The following is a 20,108-nucleotide window of genomic DNA, read 5'->3' as shown; positions in this document are numbered from 1 at the left end:
GGTTGATTGGGTTTGGGTTGATCAGCCTCTGTTGGTTTTTCCTGTGTTTCCTTTTTCCTCCCAGCTTGTGCAAGATTCTGGATTACCCAACACTTTCCTTTTCGCTGCCAAAGCAGCAGCTGGAAAGCCCCCAGGGGAATTTACTCAATGATTTTGGTGGAACAATCCATGGATTTTGACCCAGTTTGGGTTGATTTGGTTTGGGTTGATCAGCATCTGTTGGATGTTCTTGCGTTTCCTTTTTTCTTCCCAGCTGGTGAAAGATTCTGGATTACTGAACTCTCTCCTTTTTGCTGCCAAAGGAGCAGCTGGAGAGCTCCTGGGAGTGTTTAATCAACAGATTTCAGGAGATTTTGGTGGGACAGTCTGTGTATTTTGATGGATTTTGACCCAGTTCGGGTTGATTTGGTTTGGGTTGATTGGTCTCTGTTGGATTTTCCTCCCAGCTTGTGGAAGATTCTGGATTCCTGAACTCTTTCTCTCCTTTTCGCTGCCAAAGCAGCAGCTGGAAAGCCCCCAGGGGTCTTCAATCAATAGATCTCAGTAGATTTTGGTGGGACAATCCGTGTATTTTGATGAATTTTGACCCAGTTTGGGTTGATTGGGTTTGGTGTTGGATTTTCCTGTGTTGGGTTTTGGTTTTCTTTTTTTCCTCCCAGCTTGTGGAAGATTTGAATCTGGGTTACTGAACTCTCTCTCTTCTTTTTGCTGCCTAAGGAGTGGCTGGAGAACTCCTGGGGGCGTTTAATCAACAGATTTCAGGAGATTTTGGTGGGACAATCCGTGTATTTTGATGGATTTTGACCCAATTTGGGTTGATTTGGTTTGGGTTGATCAGCCTCTGTTGGTTTTTCCTGTGTTTCCTCTTTCCTCCCAGCTTGTGAAAGATTCTGGATTCCTGAACTCTTTCTCTCCTTTTTGCTGCCAAAGCAGCAGCTGGAAAGCCCCCAGAGGTGTTTAATCAATAGATTTTGGTGGATTTTGGTGGGTCAGTCCATGTATTTTGTTGGATTCTGACCAACAAAACCCAATTTGGTTTGAGTTTAGGTTGATCAGCCTCTGTTGGATTTTCCTGCGTTTCTTTTTTCCTCCCAGCTTGTGAAAGATTCTGGATTACTCAACTCTTTCCTTTTTAATTTAATTTCCTTTTTAATTTTCCTTTTTAATTTAAGCCCCCAGGGGCGTTTACTCAATAGATTTTGGTAGATTTTGGTGGGACAATCCTTGTATTTTGATGGATTTTTGACCCAGTTTGGGTTGATTTGGTTTGGGTAGATCAGTGTCTTCTGCTGGATTTTCCTGTGTTGGGTTTTGGTTTTCCTTTTTCCTCCCAGCTTGTGGAAGATTCTGGATTACTCAACTCTTCCTCCTTTTTAATTCCAGCAGCAGCTGGAAAGCCCCCAGGGGTGTTCATCAATAGATTTTGGTGGATTTTGGTGGGACAATCCATGTATTTTGATGGATTTTGACCCAATTTGGATTGATTTAGTTTGGGTTGATCAGTGTCTTCTGCTGGATTTTCCTGTGCTGGGTTTTGGTTTTCCTTTTTCCTCCCAGCTTGTGGAAGATTTGGATCTGGATTACTGAACTCTTTCTCTCCTTTTCGCTGCCAAAGAAGCAGCTCTCAGAGGTGTTTAATCAATAGATTTTGGTAGATTTTGGTGGGATAATCCGTGTATTTTGATGGATTTTGACCCAATTTGGGTTGATTTGGTTTGGGTTGATCAGTGTCTTCTGTTGGATTTGATTTTCCTGCGTTGGGTTTTGCTTTTCCTTTTTCCTCCCAGCTTGTGCAAGATCCTGGATTATTGAACTTCCTTTGTTTTTTTTGTGTTTTCAGCTCTCTGTGGGGGCTACATCCGTGGCTCCAGTGGCACCATCCTCTCCCCAGGCTTCCCTGATTTCTATCCCAACAACTTGAACTGCACGTGGACGATAGAAACATCCCACGGGAAAGGTGAGACCCCTTGGGAGAGAAACTTCTCCCTGTGGGATCCAGGAGTTCCTCTCAGGAATGATGATCCCGTTGGCCCTGGATAAGATCCAGAGGGTTTTGGTGTCACCTCTTCATCCTTTTAAAGTGGAAAAGGGAAAATCCTCATCATCAGACAGAGCTTTGTGTTATCTCCTGTTCCACCTTTGTGGGCTCATCTTGAAGGTCAGGATGTGGATGGATACAGCTCCAGATATCCTGAAAATCATTCCCTGCATCCTGTTGGTGTCACAGAAAGGGATTTGCCCCTCCTGAGGGATTTATGGAGGTGTTCAGCTCCTTCCCCACGAGGTTTTTTGGGAATATCTCCCACACGGCCAACGCACGAGTCCTGGAATTGCCCCAGCAATTATTGTCCTGTAGCACTTGATGGACTCCCAGGCTGTTTAAAAGCAGCTTAATTTTAAAGGTATTTAAATGCCTAAAGAGAGACCATTATTTTTAATCTCACCGCTTCAAAGTGATTTCTTTCCCCTCTAATTTGTTTTGCTGTTTCTTCTGCAGAGAATTGGGGGGAAAAAATAAAAAATAAAAGCCCAACCTTGTGTTTGCAGGGATGTTCTGTGCCACAGTAAATTGCAGACCAGAGCAAAGGTTTAAGTGGTCACAAATCCTTTAAAATGAGTTTATAATTGGCCCTTTTTGCTACAGTTCCACAGCCCTTCAGTGCTGGAGGAGCCTCGTGCCCTCTGCTTGGAGTTTTTACCTTTAAAAACTTGGGATTTGTGCATGTTCTCCAGGATAACTGAATTATTCCTGTGCTGATTCCAGAAGGGTGATGTTATTTCTGTCCCTTAAGCTGGGTTTGGTAAAGCTGAGGGTATAAATTTGCTGTCAGGGGAGAACTGAAGTCATTCTGCATTCCCCACATCCCGGTTTTCAGGTCAGATCTATTTCTGTTTTCTGCTTCTGGTGGGAATAACAAACATTTGGAAACTCTTGGAAGTTTCCTGCTTTTGTGGAATTTTGCGGGGGGGAGGGATGAGACTAAAAATGGATATAAAGGAGGAATTATCAAGGTCAGTGCCAAGCTTTGGATCACAAAAATCCTTCTGGGACACTGAAGGGCAGTGAGGTCCTGCAGAGGGACAAAGGTTGGGATGATCCCAAATTCCCTCATTCCCAATCCCATGGGAAAAGCTCCTTCTTGGTTTCCAGCCTCTCTGACCTTCACTTCTTGGAGGGGAAGAGCTCCGTGTGAGCAGGAAACCCTCAGGAAGAGAGAGCCAGGGATAAATGGAATTTTCAGCTGGAATTTGATGCCGTGGGGTCGGATATTGGATCTCCAGAGCTTTCCCTGACCTCCAGAAATTACCAGGGAATGGGCAGTGAGGAGGAGGCTCTTCCCCTGGGCTTCATTTCCAGCTTTCCTGCAGTTTCTTTGGGATGCTGTGTTCTGGGAAATTCAAATGGGTTAAACAAAATAACCTGCTCAGGCCAAGCAGGGATCCCTCCCAAAGCCCAATTTCCATCCCTGGGTCTCTCCAGAGGGGTTCTGAGCTGGATAAATCCCAACCCCACACAGGAGCCTGCCCTGGATGCTCCAAGAGCCGGGATGGAAAAATCCATCTAAATGCAAAGAGGTTTTTTATTGTTGGCACCTCCTTGCCTTGTTAAGTCGCTGTGACAATGCTGTGACAGAGTTCCTGAGCTCAGATCCTGCCTGGCTCTGCTCTCTCACTGCCTTTTTTTGTTGATTTTTTTTTTTTTTTAATATTATTATGTTATTTCCGAGCTGGAATTATTTTCCAGAGAATAAAGTGTCTCTAATGGTGTTTGAATTCCAGCATGAAAAATCACCTTGCTGGAGGCTCCTGCAGGAGCCTGAAGTGCTTCCCATTGTGTGTCTGGAGGTGTGAAGGGGACTTTAAGTAATCCATTTCTCCTCTCTGGCTCATTTACAAATGCAGCAAGGTCACAGCCTTCTCCCCAAATGTTTCAGATCGTTCAAATTGAATTTGGGAGGAAGAGGCAAAATAGTTTTGCTGTGTTTGGCCGGGATTTCCGTGGCTGGAGCTGTTGTGGGGTTTATTTTGGGCAAGAAAAGGGGAATAAAAGTGGGGTTTTTCTTGGATCAAGCTGGTCCTGGGGGAAGGTGTCCCTTCCTATGGTAAAGGAAATGGAAAAAGATAATTTTTGAGGTCATTTCCACCCAAATCATTCCATGATTCTCTAATTCAGCCCTCCATGGGAAGGTCCTTGCAGCAGTATCACTGACACACTTCTGGAAAAGCCTCCCTGACCTTGAGACTGGGTTTAAATCCTGTTTTTCTAGGCAGGAATTCCTTCTGGAATTGTTTTCCAGCCCTCCCAGCTCCAGCCTTGCTGCTCTTTCTGTCCATTTTAAACCAAACACTTTTATAACAAAAGGCTCCCCTGGGCTGCCCCCTCAGCCTCGCTCTGTCCCTGGGGCGAGCGTGTGTCACCCCTGTACCCCTGTCACCCCTGACATCCCTGTCACCCCTGTCACCCCTGTCACCCCTGTCACCCCTGACATCCCTGTCACCCCTGTCACCCCTGTCACCCCTGTCACCCCTGACACCCCTGTCACCCCTGTCACCCCTGTCATCCCTGTCACCCCTGACATCCCTGTCACCCCTGTCACCCCTGACATCCCTGTCACCCCTGTCACTCCTGTCACCCCTGACACCCCTGACATCCCTGTCACCCCTGACATCCCTGTCACCCCTGTCACCCCTGTCACCCCTGACATCCCTGTCACCCCGTCACCCCCGTCACCCCTGACATCCCTGTCACCCCTGTCACCCCTGTCACCCCTGTCACCCCTGACATCCCTGTCACCCCTGACATCCCTGTCACCCCTGACACCCCTGACATCCCTGTCACCCCTGACATCCCTGTCACCCCTGTCACTCCTGTCACCCCTGTCACTCCTGTCACCCCTGACACCCCTGACACCCCTGTCACCCCTGTCACCCCTGTCACCCCTGTCACCCCTGTCACTCCTGTCACCCCTGACATCCCTGTCACCCCTGACACCCCTGTCACCCCTGACACCCCTGTCACCCCTGACATCCCTGTCACCCCTGTCACTCCTGTCACCCCTGACATCCCTGACACCCCTGTCACCCCTGTCACCCCTGTCACCCCTGTCACCCCTGTCACCCCTGTCACCCCTGTCACCCCTGTCACCCCTGACATCCCTGACAAGTACACAGGAATCCAGCATTCCCAGGGCCTTCTACCACACCCAGGCTTCAGGGTTTTTATTTATTTCCTTTCCAACATAACAAACCCCACCATTCCAGTGGGATTCTCCCCCTGCTGCTGGCAGGGGAACGCCGGGCACTGGGAACGCCGTGGGATGACCCCAGCCGTGGTTTTCCCCCTCCCTGCAGGTGTGTTCTTCACCTTCCACACGTTCCACCTGGAGAACGGCCACGATTACCTGCTGATCACCGAGAACTCCAGCTTTGCCCAGCCCCTGAAGCAGCTGACGGGGTCCCGGCTGCCGGCCCCGCTCAGCGCCGGCCTCTTCGGGAACTTCTCGGCCCAGATCCGCTTCATCTCCGACTTCTCCATGTCCTACGAGGGCTTCAACATCACCTTCTCGGGTGAGAACACTGCCCACGGGCTTCCTTCTGTCCCTTCCTTCTCTGTCCATTCCTTCTCTGTCCTTTCCTTCTGTCCTTCCTTCTGTCCCTTTCTTCTTCTGTCCTTCCTTCTGTCCCTTCCTTCTGTCCCTTCCTTCTGTCCCTTCCTTCTGTCCCTTCCTTCTGTCCCTTCCTTCTGTCCCTTCCTTCTGTCCCTTCCTTCTGTCCCTTCCTTCTGTCCCTTCCTTCTCTGTCCTTTCCTTCTGTCCTTCCTTCTGTCCCTTCCTTCTTCTGTCCCTTCCTTCTGTCCTTCCTTCTGTCCTTCCTTCTTCTGTCCTTCCTTCTGTCCTTCCTTCTTCTGTCCTTTCTTCTGTCCCTTCCTCCCTCCTTTCTTTCCCTCCTTTCTTTCCCTTCCTTCCTTCTCTCCCTCCCTTCCTTCCTTCCCTTCCTTCCTTTTCCCTTTCCTCCCTCCTTTCCCTTCCTTTCCCTCCCTCCTTTCTTTCCTTTCCTTCCTTCTTTCCCTTCCTTTCTTCCTTCTGTCCCTTTCCTTCTCCTTTCCCTCCCTTCTTCCCTTCCTTCCTTCCCTTCCCACTTTCCTGCCAATGATTTATCTTGGGAGGGTCCTTCAAGCTCCTCCATTCCCTGCTCTGCCGTGGTACCAGTCGGGAGCCCCTTCCTGCTGGATCCACATTTTCCTGCCTCCGGCAGTCAGGAGGAGGCTGAGGGGAACAATTCCCACCCAGAGAACTTCCAGCACTCCCTGCCGAGCTGTTCTTGCTCTCCCATCACGGTGACGGTGGCTTTGAGTGGCTGTGGTGATCCAAAACGCAGATTTTTCCGAGGAAATCCTCATTTTCAGCAGCTGTCGGTCAGAAGGGGCGTGGGGACTTGGAGAGGGACCCAAAAAGGGACACGTGGCAGTGCAGGGCAGCTCGTGGCAGTGTCTGGGTGAAGGGCACGAGGTGTCTGTGTCCTCTGGGCTGGGCTCCTCCAAATGGCTCCCAAGTTCTCCCATTCCAGGGAATCTCAGTGCCCCTGGAGCCCTTCCCTGCCACACCCAGGGAAGGACAGGAGCTTCACTGCCCTCCTGCTGCTCTGTCCCTGTCCCCGTGTCCTTCCCAGCCCTGAGCTGCCACTTCAGCACCCGGGCAAGGAGAGAAATTCCCATTTTTCCTGTGGAGTTTGGTCTGGCACCCTCCCTGACGGGCAGAGCTGTTGCCATAGATGCAGCTGAAACCTGGTTCCCAGTGCCTTTGTTCCTGGCCTCTGAAGTCAGGGATTTGAATGTGGAAACCAGTCAGAAAATTTCCAATTAACTCCCATTTTGATGAGGGGAAAATGGCTTTTTGCCTTTCAAAAGCTCGCCTCTAATTATAACTCTCATTTTCAGTGTATTTCAAGGCTTCTTTCCTATCTTGGAAAGCAAAAACGGGAGTCAGTTCTATTTTTAGCTTCCTTTACATATATATATGTTAATGTACAGGCTTTGGACTTGGAGATTTTTCCAGAAACAGCCTCAAAAGAGTTTTTCCACAAGCTGGTTTGGGGTGAGAGATGTGAATTTGGCTGTTGGCCAAAATCCTACGTGACCTTTCTTGGAGCTTTGGAGCCCTCCTGCATTCCCAGGGCAGGACCATCCATTTCCAGGATGAGAAATGGAGAGGCAGCAGAGATCCCACCTGGATCAATCCATCCTCACTGGGCTGCAGCAGAGGGACAGTGACAAATTCCTGTCCCCACCGGTGTCACTGTGACAGGCACTGGGACCCGGGGCCTTTGGAGGTGGTTGGGATCCATGTGCTGGGGGAGAGCTGCAGGTTGGGGGTGAAATCCAGGTGGAATTCATGGGAAATCCAGGTGGAATTCGTGGGAAATCCAGGTGGAATTCATGGGAAATCCAGGTGGAATTCGTGGGAAATCCAGGTGGAATTCGTGGGAAATCCAGGTGGAATTCATGGGAAATCCAGGTGGAATTCGTGGGAAATCCAGGTGGAATTCATGGGAAATCCAGGTGGAATTCGTGTGAAATCCAGGTGGAATTCATGGGAAATCCAGGTGGAATTCGTGTGAAATCCAGATGGAATTCGTGGGAAATCCAGGTGGAATTCATGGGAAATCCAGGTGGAATTCGTGGGAAATCCAGGTAGAATTCATGGGAAATCCAGGTGGAATTCATGGGAAATCCAAGTTGGTTTTCATGGCTCAAAAAAGATTGCATCCTCATGGGTTCACTGGATCCAGGCTCAGAGCTTCCTTGGATCCTCATGTTCTCTCCAGGGAGAGCTGAACCCATGAGCTGCAGGTGGGAGGTCAAATCCAGGGGGTCAAATCCAGGTGGGTTTTTGTGGCTCAAAAAAGATTCCATCCTCATGGATTCACTGGATCCAGGCTCTGAGCTCTCTTCAGTCCTTGTGTCCTCTCCAGGGAGGACAGAACCCCTGAGTTTTAGGTTGAGGGTGAAATCCAGGGGGGTTTTCATGACTCAAAGAGGATTCCATCCTCATGGATTCACTGGATCCAAGCTCAGAGCTCCTTTACATCCTCGTGTCCTTCCCAAGGAGGACAGAACCCCTGAGTTTTAGGTTGGGGGTGAAATCCAGGTTGGTTTTCATGGCTCAAACAGGATTCCATCCTCATGGATTCACTGCAGCTGGATCCAGGCTCAGAGTTTCATTCCATCCTTGTGTCCTCTCCAGGGAGGACAGAACCCCTGAGTTTTAGCTTGGGAGTGAAATCCAGGTGGGTTTTCATGGCTCAAACAGGATTCCATCCTCATGGGTTCACTGGATTCAGGCTCAGAGCTCCCTTCAGTTCTCATGTCCTCTCCGGGCAGGACAGAACCCAAAGCCTGCCATCCCATAAAATCCCTTTCCCCCCTCCAGAATACGACCTGGAGCCGTGTGACGAGCCCGAGGTGCCGGCCTACAGCATCAGGAAGGGGCTGCAGTTCGGCGTGGGGGACGTGCTGAGCTTCTCGTGCTTCCCGGGCTACCGGCTGGAGGGCGCGGGCCGCATCACCTGCCTGGGCGGGAGACGGCGCGTGTGGAGTGCGCCTCTGCCAAGGTGTGTTGGTAGGTGGTCATGTGCTTTCCTTCTGCTTGGCTGCTCCCGCCGTGCTGCACTGCCCAGGTGGGCAGGGATGGAGGGGTGACACCCCTGGGGTGGGTGACAGCCCTGGGGTGGGTGACAGCCCTGGGGTGGGTGACAGCCCTGGGGTGGGTGGGTGACAGCCCTGGGGTGGATGGGTGACACCTATGGGATGGATAAGTGGCATTCCTGGGATGAATGGGTGACAGCCCTGGGGTGGGTGACACTCCTGGGGTGGGTGACAGCCCTGGGGTGGATGGGTGACACCCTTGGGATGGGTGACACCCTTGGGATGGGTGACACTCCTGGGGTGGGTGACAGCCCTGGGGTGGATGGGTGACACCCTTGGGATGGGTGACACCCTTGGGATGGGTGACACTCCTGGGGTGGGTGACAGCCCTGGGGTGGATGGGAGACCCCTGGGATGGATGGGAGCAACCCTGGGGTGGATGGTGACACCCCTGGGGTGGATGGGAGCACCCCTGGGGTGGATGCGTGACATCCCTGAGGTGGATGGGAGCACCCCTGGCATGGGTGACACCCCTGGGGTGGATGGGTGACACCTATGGGATGGATAAGTGACCTTCCTGGGAAGAATGGGTGACATCCCCTGGGATGGATGGGGACACCCCTGGATGGATGGGTGACACCCCTGGGATAGGTGACACCCCTGGGATAGATGGGGACACCCCTGGGATAGATGGGGACACCCCTGGGGTAGATGGGTGACACCCCTGGGATAGGTGACACCTCTGGAATGGATGGGTGACACCCCTGGGATAGGTGACACCTCTGGAATGGATGGGGACACCCCTGGGATGGGTGACAGCCCCTGGGCTGGATGGGAGTACCCCTGGGATGCATGGGAGCACCCCCAGGGTGGATGGGAGCACCTCTGGAGTGGATGGGTGACACCCCTGGGATGGATAAGTGACATTCCTGGGATGGATGGGTGACATCCCTGGGACAGGTGACACCCCTGGGGTGGATGGGAGCAGCCCTGGGATGGATGGGTGACAGCCCTGGGATGGGTGACAGCCCCGGGATGGATGATATTTCCTGGGATTGATGGGTAACACCCATGGGATGGATAAGTGACATTCCTGGGATGGATGGGTGACAGCCCTGGGATGGGTGACAGCCCTGGGGTGGATGGGAGCAGCCCTGGAATGGATGGGTGACAGCCCTGGGATGGGTGACAGCCCTGGGGTGGATGGGTGACACCCATGGGATGGATAAGTGACATTCCTGGGATGGATGGGTGACATTCCTGGGATGGATGACAGCCCTGGGATGGGTGACAGCCCTGGGATGGGTGCCACGTCCCCAGGAGGTGACACTTCCCCCGAAGCCCCTCGTGCCCCAGTGATGGCAGAGCTGCTCCTCCCTTCCGGGGCAGCTCCTGCCAGCCAGCCCCGGGTTTGAGGTGCTCCCCCTGGAATTACAGAGTGCTGGGATCTCCACATCCAGGCAGATCCCACCTTGTCATGGATGTGTCTGGGAAACCCCCTGGCTTTGACCTCTCCTTTGTCTCCACACATTTTTTACCCCTCTCCCTTCCTGGCCACTGCAGGTCTCTTTTTAGCCCCTCTGGCTGTTATTGGCCCAAATATATTATATATTTATAAATATTTATATTTATATTATATATTATATATTTATAAATCGATAAATGCCAGCTCAGAGGAGGGGAAGGATTGCTCTGCAGCACGGAGCTGGCTCCTGGCTGCTGCTCTTGGCAGGCGTGGGGAGGGGGACACAACAGGGACACAAATTTGGGAGGAAGGAGGATGCTCCAGGCCTTGGGAAAAAGGTGGCACATTTATTTTGGTGTAGAATTTCAATAGGAAATTATTCCCAGCTCTGCTCACCCGGAGCCCGAGGGGTTCCTCTGGATCTCACCTGGTGGCCAGAGCTGCCCAGGAGATTGTCCTGAGCCCTGGGTGACCTCTGAGGGCCATGGCAGGGCAGAGCTGTCCCCCAGAGCCAGCTGCTGCCTCCCCAGCCTGTGGGGCTCTGAGGCCTCACCCTGCTGGGGCAGGGATAACAATCAGAGAAAGCTCATCGGGGGAATGAAAATCAAAATAAAAATCATTTACAGAGCTCTAAACTCGAGCCTCAGACAGCAGCACTAAGTGGACACCCTGCCTGCTGTTCCTGGCTCGGATTTGACAGTTTGGGTTTATCATAACAGGGCAAGCTCAGGGCTGGTGGCCCGGGGCTGTGTGGCAGGGTGACAGCTCTGTCACAGTGTCCCCACCGCCCCCTCAGATCTGCCTGGGCGGGGATGGGAACGGGAGACTGGCTCATTAAGATCACAGGAGATTTAATTGCTTTTCCAGACACTGTGTGTTCAGCTTCTGTCCCAGAGATGGTCTGGGGAGAGCTGAGAGTGGTTTTTGTTCCTCTGGCCAGGACAGCTCCCTGAGATGTCCCCAGGGGACAAAATTCTGTGCCAAAATCCTTCTTTTCATCCTGGCAAGAGCAGAGGACCAAGTCACCTCCAAAATGCCTCCTCTGGGTGCATCTGCAGCCTCCTCCTTGCTGAACCCTTCCCTGGAGGGGCAGCAGAGCCCCTGGCACAGCTCCCTCATCCCCAGAGCTGTGGGGACTCAGGGCCACCAGATTGATCCCAAAAATTCCTCTGAGGTGACTTTGGAGTGTCTGTCCCCATCCCTGCGTGTCCCCAGCCCTGCGTGTCCCCAGCACAGCCCCAGAGGAGCAGGCAGTGTTTGACAGCAGAAATTCCTGCAGGGTAAACAGGCTGGGAAAACAGTGACTCAGGGCTGTGAGAGTGGGAGCTCAGCAGGAGGAGCAGCAAATCCTCGGCGTGGGGTTGTTCTGAGGCAGGGCTGCATGGATTTGTACAAATTTGCACAGATTTATACAGATTTATACTGATTTTACACAGATTCACACAGATTTATACTGATTTTACACAGATTTATACAGATTTTACACAGATTTATACAGATTCACACAGATTTATACAGATCTGCACTAATTTATACAGATTTTACACCGATTTATCCAAACTTGCATGAATTTATACAGATTTTACACAGATTTATACCGATTTTACACAGATTTATATAGATTTATACAGATTCACACAGATTTCTACCAATTTTATACAAATTCGCACAGATTTATACATATTCACATAGATTTATACAGATTTTACACAGATTTATACAGATTCACACAGATTTATACCGATTTTACACAGATTTATACAAATTCATAGAGATTTATACCAATTTTACAGATTCACACAGATTTGTACAAATTCGCACAAATTTATACAGACTTTACACAGATTTAGACAGATTCACACAGATTTATACAAATTCACACAGATTTATACGAATTTTACACAGATTCACACAGATTTATAGAGATTGCCCACAGATTTCACAGAGGTCCACACAGATTTACATTTACACAGATTCCCCACAGATTAACCCAGATTTACACTGATTTTACACAGATTCACACAGATTTTATACAGATTTATACCAAATTCACACAGATCCCCACAGATTTCAGAGATTCACACAGATTTGTAGAGATTTCCCACAGAGATCCACACAGATTTACATTTACACAGATTCACATAGATTTATACTGATGTTACACAGATTCACACAGATTTATTCAGATTTCACAGATTTCACAGAGGTTAACACAGATTTACATTTACACAGATTTCCCACAGATTAACCCAGATTTATACTGATTTTACACAGATCCCCACAGATTTCAGAGATTCACACAGATTTACATTTACACAGATTTCCCAGATTCCCCCACACATTCACTCAAATTCACCCAGATTCCCCACAGATTTTGTTTGCCCACAAAATCACCACAAATCCCTCAAGATTCACCACAGATCCCCCAAAATCCCCACAGAATCACCACAAATTCCCCACAAATTCCCCACAAATTCCCATTTACGCAGGTTCTGAAGGAGGAGAGGAGCCTGGCCAGGCAAATGTGGACAGCCCACAGGTTGTAGTGATGACCTTGGGAAGGCTGAGCTGGAACAGAGACTGGGCAGAGCTGGAGAATAAAGCAGAGATTTATTAAAAGCCTTTAAGGATCCACCTTGGGCAGGACAAGAGCCTGGCCAGGGCTGCACCCAAGGTGGACCCAAAATGGGCACAAAATGGGCACAAAATAGGCACAAAATGGGCACAAAATGGACACAAAATGGACCCAAAATGGACACAAAGTGGGCAAAAAATGGGCACAAAAATGGGCACAAAATGGGCACAAAATGGGCACAAAAATGGGCACAAAATGGGCACAAAATGGACACAAAATGGACCCAAAATGGACACAAAGTGGGCAAAAAATGGGCACGAAATGGACCCAAAATGGACCCCAAATGGGCAAAAAATGGGCACAAAATGGGCACAAAATGGACCCAAAATGGGCATAAAATGGGCACAAAATGGACCCAAAATGGGCAAAAAATGGGCACAAAATGGGCACAAAATGGACCCAAAATGGGCACAAAATGGGCACAAAATGGGGACAAAATGGACCCAAAATGGACACAAAGTGGGCACAAAATGGGCACAAAATGGGCACAAAATGGGCAAAAAATGGACCCAAAATGGGCACAAAATGGGCACAAAATGGGCCTGGTCATGAGGTCTCACACTTTTCTAAGTTTTGTTCCATTTGCACATTGGGGTTTAATTGTCCCATTCCAGCTGCAGCCTGGGAGGTCCCATCCTTCTTGTTCCTCCCTCCAGCCCCCCTTGTTTGTGCTTTTGGGCCTGAAAACTTATAATATTGTCCTTGGTCTTCATCAGGAAAAGGATTTGTTTTGTTCTTTTGATTTATTTTTATTTTATTTTATTATCCCTGCTGTGTGCAGAGCTGAGTGAGCCTGAGTGTGAGCTCAGAGCTGCACCCCTGGGCACCACAGAACCTGAAATACACGGAATTAAATCTTAAAGCATCAATAGTGAATCTCAGCAGGGAGAAGCCTCTTTCCTCCGTGCTGCAGGAAGGGCTGAGCTGCTGTGGCCCTTCAGAGGAGTCACCTGCATGTGAGGAGTGCCCAGAGCGTTGTGGGGTCACTGAAATTCCCGTCTGTGTCTCGGTGTTCCAGCTGAGTGTGGCTCATCCGTGACGGGGACCCAGGGCGTGCTGCTGTCCCCCAACTACCCCCTGAACTACAACAACAACCACGAGTGCATCTACTCCATCCAGAGCCAGCCGGGGAAGGGCATCCAGCTGAAAGCCAGGACCTTCGAGCTGGAGGCAGGGGATGTGCTCAAGGTAATTCCGGCTGGGCCGGTGGAGCTGCGAGCTCTGGATGCTCGAAATATTAATTGGGTTAGGTGGGAGTGACCTCTGGAAAAAGCTGTGTCACACCAGTGCCTGGGTTTATGCTAGGGTTGCTAAGTCTGCTTCACTGTTTTTTCATATTTTCCATATTTTCCATATTTTCCATATTTTCCGTTTTTCCCATTTTTTCCATTTTTTCCATTTTTCCATATTTTCCATTTTTTCCATATTTTCCATTTTTTCCATTTTTTCCATTTTTCCCATTTTTCCCATATTTTCCCATATTTTCCATATTTTCCATTTTTTCATTTTTCCATATTTTCCATATTTTTCCATATTTTTCATATTTTCCATATTTTCACCTATTTTCCATATTTTCCATATTTTCCATATTTTCCATATTTTCCATATTTTCGTATTTTTCATATTTTCCATATTTTCACCTATTTTCCATATTTTTCATATTTTCCATATTTTCCATTTTTCCCATATTTTCCATTTTTTTCATATTTTCCATATTTTCCATATTTTCCATATTTTCCATTTTTCCCATATTTTCAATATTTTCCATATTTTCCATATTTTCCATATTTTCACATATTTTCCATTTTTCCATATTTTCCATTTTTTCCATATTTTTCATATTTTCCATTTTTTCACATTTTTCCATTTTTTTCCATTTTTTCTATTTTTCCATTTTTTCCATTTTTTCCATTTTTTCTATTTTTTCAATTTTTTCCATATTTTCCATATTTTCACCTATTTTCCATATTTTCCTATTTTCCATATTTTCACCTGTTTTCCATATTTTCCTTTTTTCCATTTTTCCATTTTTTCCATATTTTCCATTTTTTCCATTTTTCCATTTTTTCCATTTTTCCATTTATTCCATATTTTCCATTTTTTCCACATTTTCCACATTTTCCATTTTTTCCATTTTTTCCATATTTTTCATATTTTCCATATTTTTCATATTTTCCATATTTTCACCATATTTCCATTTTTTCAATTTTTTCCATATTTCCCATATTTTCCATATTTTCCATATTTTTCATATTTTCCATATTTTCCATCTTTCCATATTTTCCATCTTTTCCATTTTTCCCATATTTTCCATATTTTCCATATTTTCCATATTTTCCATATTTTTCATATTTTCCATTTTTTCCATTTTTTCCATTTTTTCCATTTTTTCCATTTTTTCACCTATTTTCCATATTTTATTTCAAAACATGACCCGACACAGGGTTCACTTCATCAGTTAACGATTAACAAACAGGCTTCTCTCCAATCATAAATACATAAGTTCTCTAAATGAGGTTTATTCTGATCTCTCTTATAAGAGAATTGTTTATGCAAGCTCCTCTAGCCTTGATACAGAATTCCAATTGCCTGCAATGACTTGCAAAGTTTGAATTAACACAATAGAAACCTTTTTCATTTGACAAGTAAATTTTTTTCGAGTTCAGGGTTCCTCCTCAGCCTCACCTACAGAAGGCTGAATGATTTTGGTGGTTTGTGTCCTGCTTTCTGAAAGACCAAATTTCCCCCAGACCAGCTCAGCTTCATCTCTCAGCTGTGGAATTGCAGGGGAAAAACTCCTCGTCCATCAGGAGTGGGAGGGTTTGAGCTTTATTTTAGTGTTTTGAGGAATCAAGGCTGGTTTATCCCAAAAAGGGGCTGATTGAAATGCACAACTCCAGACTCCTCTCACATCATCCAAGCTCCAGGACTCTGTGGAGGAGGAGACAAATCCAGGCTGAGTTTTTTTTATTAACCAAAGGAATGGTTTTGGAAGAGGAATTAATATTACAAGGATGTGCTGAGGCGCCTTCCCAGGAATGCCTCTGTCCTCATTGAAGTGTCACACTCCAGGAGAGGTGTAATCCACGTTCCCGGCTCACAAATGATTGGAAAGGGAGAAAGATTTCCTGTTAATGCCAGGAATGTGCTCCTTGTCAGAGGAATGATGTTCTCTCAGCAGGTTTGTCATCAGCTGCTCATCTGAGGAGAGTTCCTATCGATCTCCACTAGTGAGGAGCTGCTCTTGGTCCTCTAGAAAGGAAGGAAGAAAAAAAAACCATGGAAAAAACCCATTTGTGGTGTTTTTTAAATCACAGCGTGTTCAAGGCTCATTTCTGAGTCAGTCTGGGGAGAAGAAATTGGGTTTTTTCAGTAGCTGCTCCTTGGGAAAGAGAGTAGAGGAGATGCAGCCCTGTGAGCAGAGTCAGGGTGGTGCAGATGCTCCGGGGTGTAAATCCTGCTCCTCAGCGGGGCAGCACTGTGCAGATCCATCAAATCAGACTTTTAGCTGAGATCCCTCAGCCTGCATTGCCTAAAGGATTAATCCACGTTTGCCTCATGGATCCAGGGATCACTCCTGGATCACTTGTGGGACAAATCCTGAGGGGTCAGAGTTGCTTTTGAAGCCAGAGTGGAGTTGGTTGTTTCCTTCCCTTTTTCCCTCCAATACCTGGGATCAGCTCAGTGCCAGGAACAAATCCCAGCAAATCCCAAATTCCTTGATGTGAGTGCAGGTGGCCCCAAATCAGGGCATTTTTCAGGAGCTGCTGGCTCCTGCACCAAGAAAAGCCAAAGGACAGCCCAGGGTTGCTGTGAGCAGAGCAGGGACAAGGTGGGAATGGATTGAGGGGGCTGTGAGGTGTCTGAAGGGACCTCAGCACATTTTCTCTCCTCATACTCATTCAGAATAATTTCCTAATTATTCTAATAAATTTCTCAGCATTTCTCTGTTCTAGAGCTCAGTGAAACTGCAGAGAAATCCTGGAGTGCTTTGGGAGGGGAGGGATCATCCAGTGCCACTGGGCAGGGACACCTTCCACTGTCCCAGGTTGCTCCAAGCCCTGTCCAAGCTGGCTTTGGTCACTTCAGGAGCAGCCACAGCCTCTCTGGGCAGTTTGATCCCTGGACTGGCACAGCAGGGTGTTGCCCAGAACGCAAAAATCAACGACACGGAGGCAGAAGTCTTCAGTGAAAAGCTGCTCCCCACCAAAAAGGGCCCAGCCTGTTTATTTCTTTTCCTTTTATAATTTTGTGGGTCTGGGAGCAGATTGGATTCTGGGGTTGCCACCCCTTCACCCCACTGGCCAGACCAGCTGTCAACCAACATTGTTTTCAGGCTGGAAATATGTAAGCAAAGGACAGTGAACAAAAACAAGAAAGGTTGTTTATGTTCCAAAGTGTGAGAAAGTGAAAAACTGACCCTTAATATTGTACAGTAACTAAAGAACTGACTCCATCTTATAAGCAAGTAGAAGGCTTTAAAAACATCTCAGAAAAACCAGGGCAACACTTGGTGGCTGTGGCACAGACAGGACTTGGTCAAGTTCAAGATTTGAGCCTGGGTTGTGTTTGTAGAGGGAGATTTGGGCAGTGCTGGGCTCCCCCTGCCCTGCTCTCGGCAAAAATCAACCCTTGGTTGTTGCCCGGAAAGCAAAAATCAACAACACGGAGGAGGCAGAGGTCTTCAGTGAAAAGCTGCTCCCCACCAAAAAAGGGCCCAGCCTGTTTATTTCTTTTCCTTTTATAATTTTGTGGGTCTGGGAGCAGATTGGATTCTGGGGTTGCCACCCCTTCACCCCACTGGCCAGACCAGCTGTCAACCAACATTGTTTTCAGGCTGGAAATATGTAAGCAAAGGACAGTGAACAAAAACAAGAAAGGTTGTTTATGTTCCAAAGTGTGAGAAAGTGAAAAACTGACCCTTAATATTGCAACAGTAGTTAAAGAACTGATTCTATCTTATAAGCAAGTAGAAGGCTTTAAAAAAATCTCAGAAAAACCAGGGTAACAGGAGTGGCTTTTCCAGGCTGGATTTCTTATTCCCCTCCAGGTGTACGATGGCACCAACAGCTCTGCCCGGCTGCTGGGCACCTTCAGCCGCTCGGAGCTGCTGGGCACCAGCATCAACAGCACCTCCAGCTCCCTGTGGCTGGAGTTCATCACCGACACCGCCAACACCAGCAAAGGCTTCGAGCTGCAGTTCTCCAGTGAGTCCCAGTCCCGTGTGTGTGCTGGGAATCCCGCGGGCCAGGCTGTGTTTTGTGTGTTTTGGGTGTTTGGTGTGTTTGGTGTGTTTGGTGTGTTTGGTGTGTTTGGTGTGTTTGGTGTGTTTGGTGTGTTTGGTGTGTTTTTGTGTGTTTGGTGTGTTTGGTGTGTTTGGTGTGTTTGGTGTGTTTTGTGTGTGTTTGGTGTGTTTGGTGTTTTTTGTGTGTTTGGTGTGTTTGGTGTGTTTGGTGTGTTTTGTGTGTTTGGTGTGTTTTGTGTGTTTGGTGTGGTTTTTGTGTGTTTGGTGTGTTTGGTGTGTTTGGTGTGTTTTGTGTATTTTGTGTGTTTTGTGTGTTTTGTGTGGTTTTTTGTGTGTTTGGTGTGTTTGGTGTGTTTTGTGTGTTTTTTGTGTGTTTGGTGTGTTTTGTGTGTGTTTGGTGTGTTTTGTGTGTTTGGTGTGTTTGGTGTGTTTGGTGTGTTTGGTGTTTTTGGTGTGTTTGGTGTGTTTGGTGTGTTTGGTGTGTTTTTGGTGTGTTTGGTGTGTTTTGTGTGTTTGGTGTGTTTGGTGTGTTTGGTGTGTTTGGTGTGTTTTGTGTGTTTGGTGTGTTTTGTGTGTTTGGTGTGGTTTTTGTGTGTTTGGTGTGTTTGGTGTGTTTGGTGTGTTTTGTGTATTTTGTGTGTTTGGTGTGTTTGGTGTGGTTTTTTGTGTGTTTGGTGTGTTTGGTGTGTTTTGTGTGTTTTGTGTGTGTTTGGTGTGTTTGGTGTGTTTGGTGTGTTTGGTGTGTTTGGTGTGTTTTTGGTGTGTTTGGTGTGTTTGGTGTGTTTTGTGTGTTTTGTGTGTTTGGTGTGTTTGGTGTGTTTGGTGTGTTTGGTGTGTTTGGTGTGTTTGGTGTGTTTTTGGTGTGTTTGGTGTGTTTTTGGTGTGTTTTTGGTGTGTTTGGTGTGTTTTGTGTGTTTGGTGTGTTTGGTGTGTGTTTGGTGTGTTTGGTGTGTTTTTGGTGTGTTTGGTGTGTTTTTGGTGTGTTTGGTGTGTTTGGTGTGTGTTTGGTGTGTTTGGTGTGTTTGGTGTGTTTGGTGTGTTTTTGGTGTGTTTGGTGTGTTTGGTGTGTTTTTGGTGTGTTTGGTGTGTTTGGTGTGTTTTTTGTGTGTTTTTTGTGTGTTTTTTGTGTGGGGTATGAATGAGGGGTCCTTTCTGTGGCGATCTCGTACCCAAAGCGGAGCTGGGAAAGGATCAGAATTCCAGGATTATGGAGGGTGGAAAAGCCCTCCAAGTCTGAGCTGTGCCAAATCCCCACCTGGTCCCTGAGTGCCACATCCAGGCATTCCTTGGGCACTCCAGGGATGGGCACTCCCTGGGCATTCCCAATCCCTGGGCTCCCTTTCCATAGGGAAATTCCTGCTGATTCTACCCTGAGCCTCCCCTGGCCCAGCTCAAGGGCCTGTTCTGGGATCTGATCAAACCTGTCCCTGTCCCTGTTCCTGATCAAACCTGTCCCTGTTCCTGGGATCTGATCAAACCTGTCCCTGTTCCTGGGATCTGATCAAACCTGTCCCTGTCCCTGGGATCTGATCAAACCTGTCCCTGTCCCTGTTCCTGATCAAACCTGTCCCTGTCCCTGGGATCTGATCAAACCTGTCCCTGTCCCTGTTCCTGTTCCTGATCAAACCTGTCCCTGTCCCTGGATCTGATCAAACCTGTGCCTGTTCCTGTTCCTGATCAAACCTGTCCCTGTCCCTGTTCCTGATCAAACCTGTCCCTGTCCCTGTTCCTGATCAAACCTGTGCCTGTCCCTGTTCCTGATCAAACCTGTCCCTGTTCCTGTTCCTGATCAAACCTGTGCCTGTCCCTGGGATCTGATCAAACCTGTGCCTGTTCCTGTTCCTGATCAAACCTGTCCCTGTCCCTGTTCCTGATCAAACCTGTCCCTGTCCCTGGGATCTGATCAAACCTGTCCCTGTTCTGGGATCTGATCAAACCTGTCCCTGTCCCTGTTCCTGATCAAACCTGTCCCTGTCCCTGTTCCTGATCAAACCTGTCCCTGTCCCTGTTCCTGATCAAACCTTTCCTGTCGAGGCTGTAGCCATCCAGAACTTCAGATCACAGCTCCAACATTAATTAAACCCCCACTAATTTCCAACACGCCCCCTTTTGGTTCCCA

The 20,108-nt window shown here is 48.0% G+C and overlaps 1 protein-coding gene across 1 annotated transcript in view; it reads left to right on the top strand.

The window, feature by feature from the left end:
* Positions 1–20,108, top strand: part of CSMD2 (CUB and Sushi multiple domains 2) — a 290,617-nt gene that overhangs the window by 191,628 nt on the left and 78,881 nt on the right. The window contains 5 exon segments of the mRNA XM_063419131.1: positions 1,841–1,957; positions 5,353–5,568; positions 8,430–8,618; positions 13,763–13,932; positions 17,795–17,951. Of these exon segments, the coding sequence (XP_063275201.1) occupies positions 1,841–1,957; positions 5,353–5,568; positions 8,430–8,618; positions 13,763–13,932; positions 17,795–17,951 (849 nt within the window).

Source organism: Prinia subflava, chromosome 24, assembly GCF_021018805.1.
Source record: "Prinia subflava isolate CZ2003 ecotype Zambia chromosome 24, Cam_Psub_1.2, whole genome shotgun sequence".
Classification (NCBI taxonomy): domain Eukaryota; kingdom Metazoa; phylum Chordata; class Aves; order Passeriformes; family Cisticolidae; genus Prinia; species Prinia subflava.
Note: the sequence above shows the minus strand (reverse complement) of the source record. Positions and strands in the feature narration are given on the sequence as shown.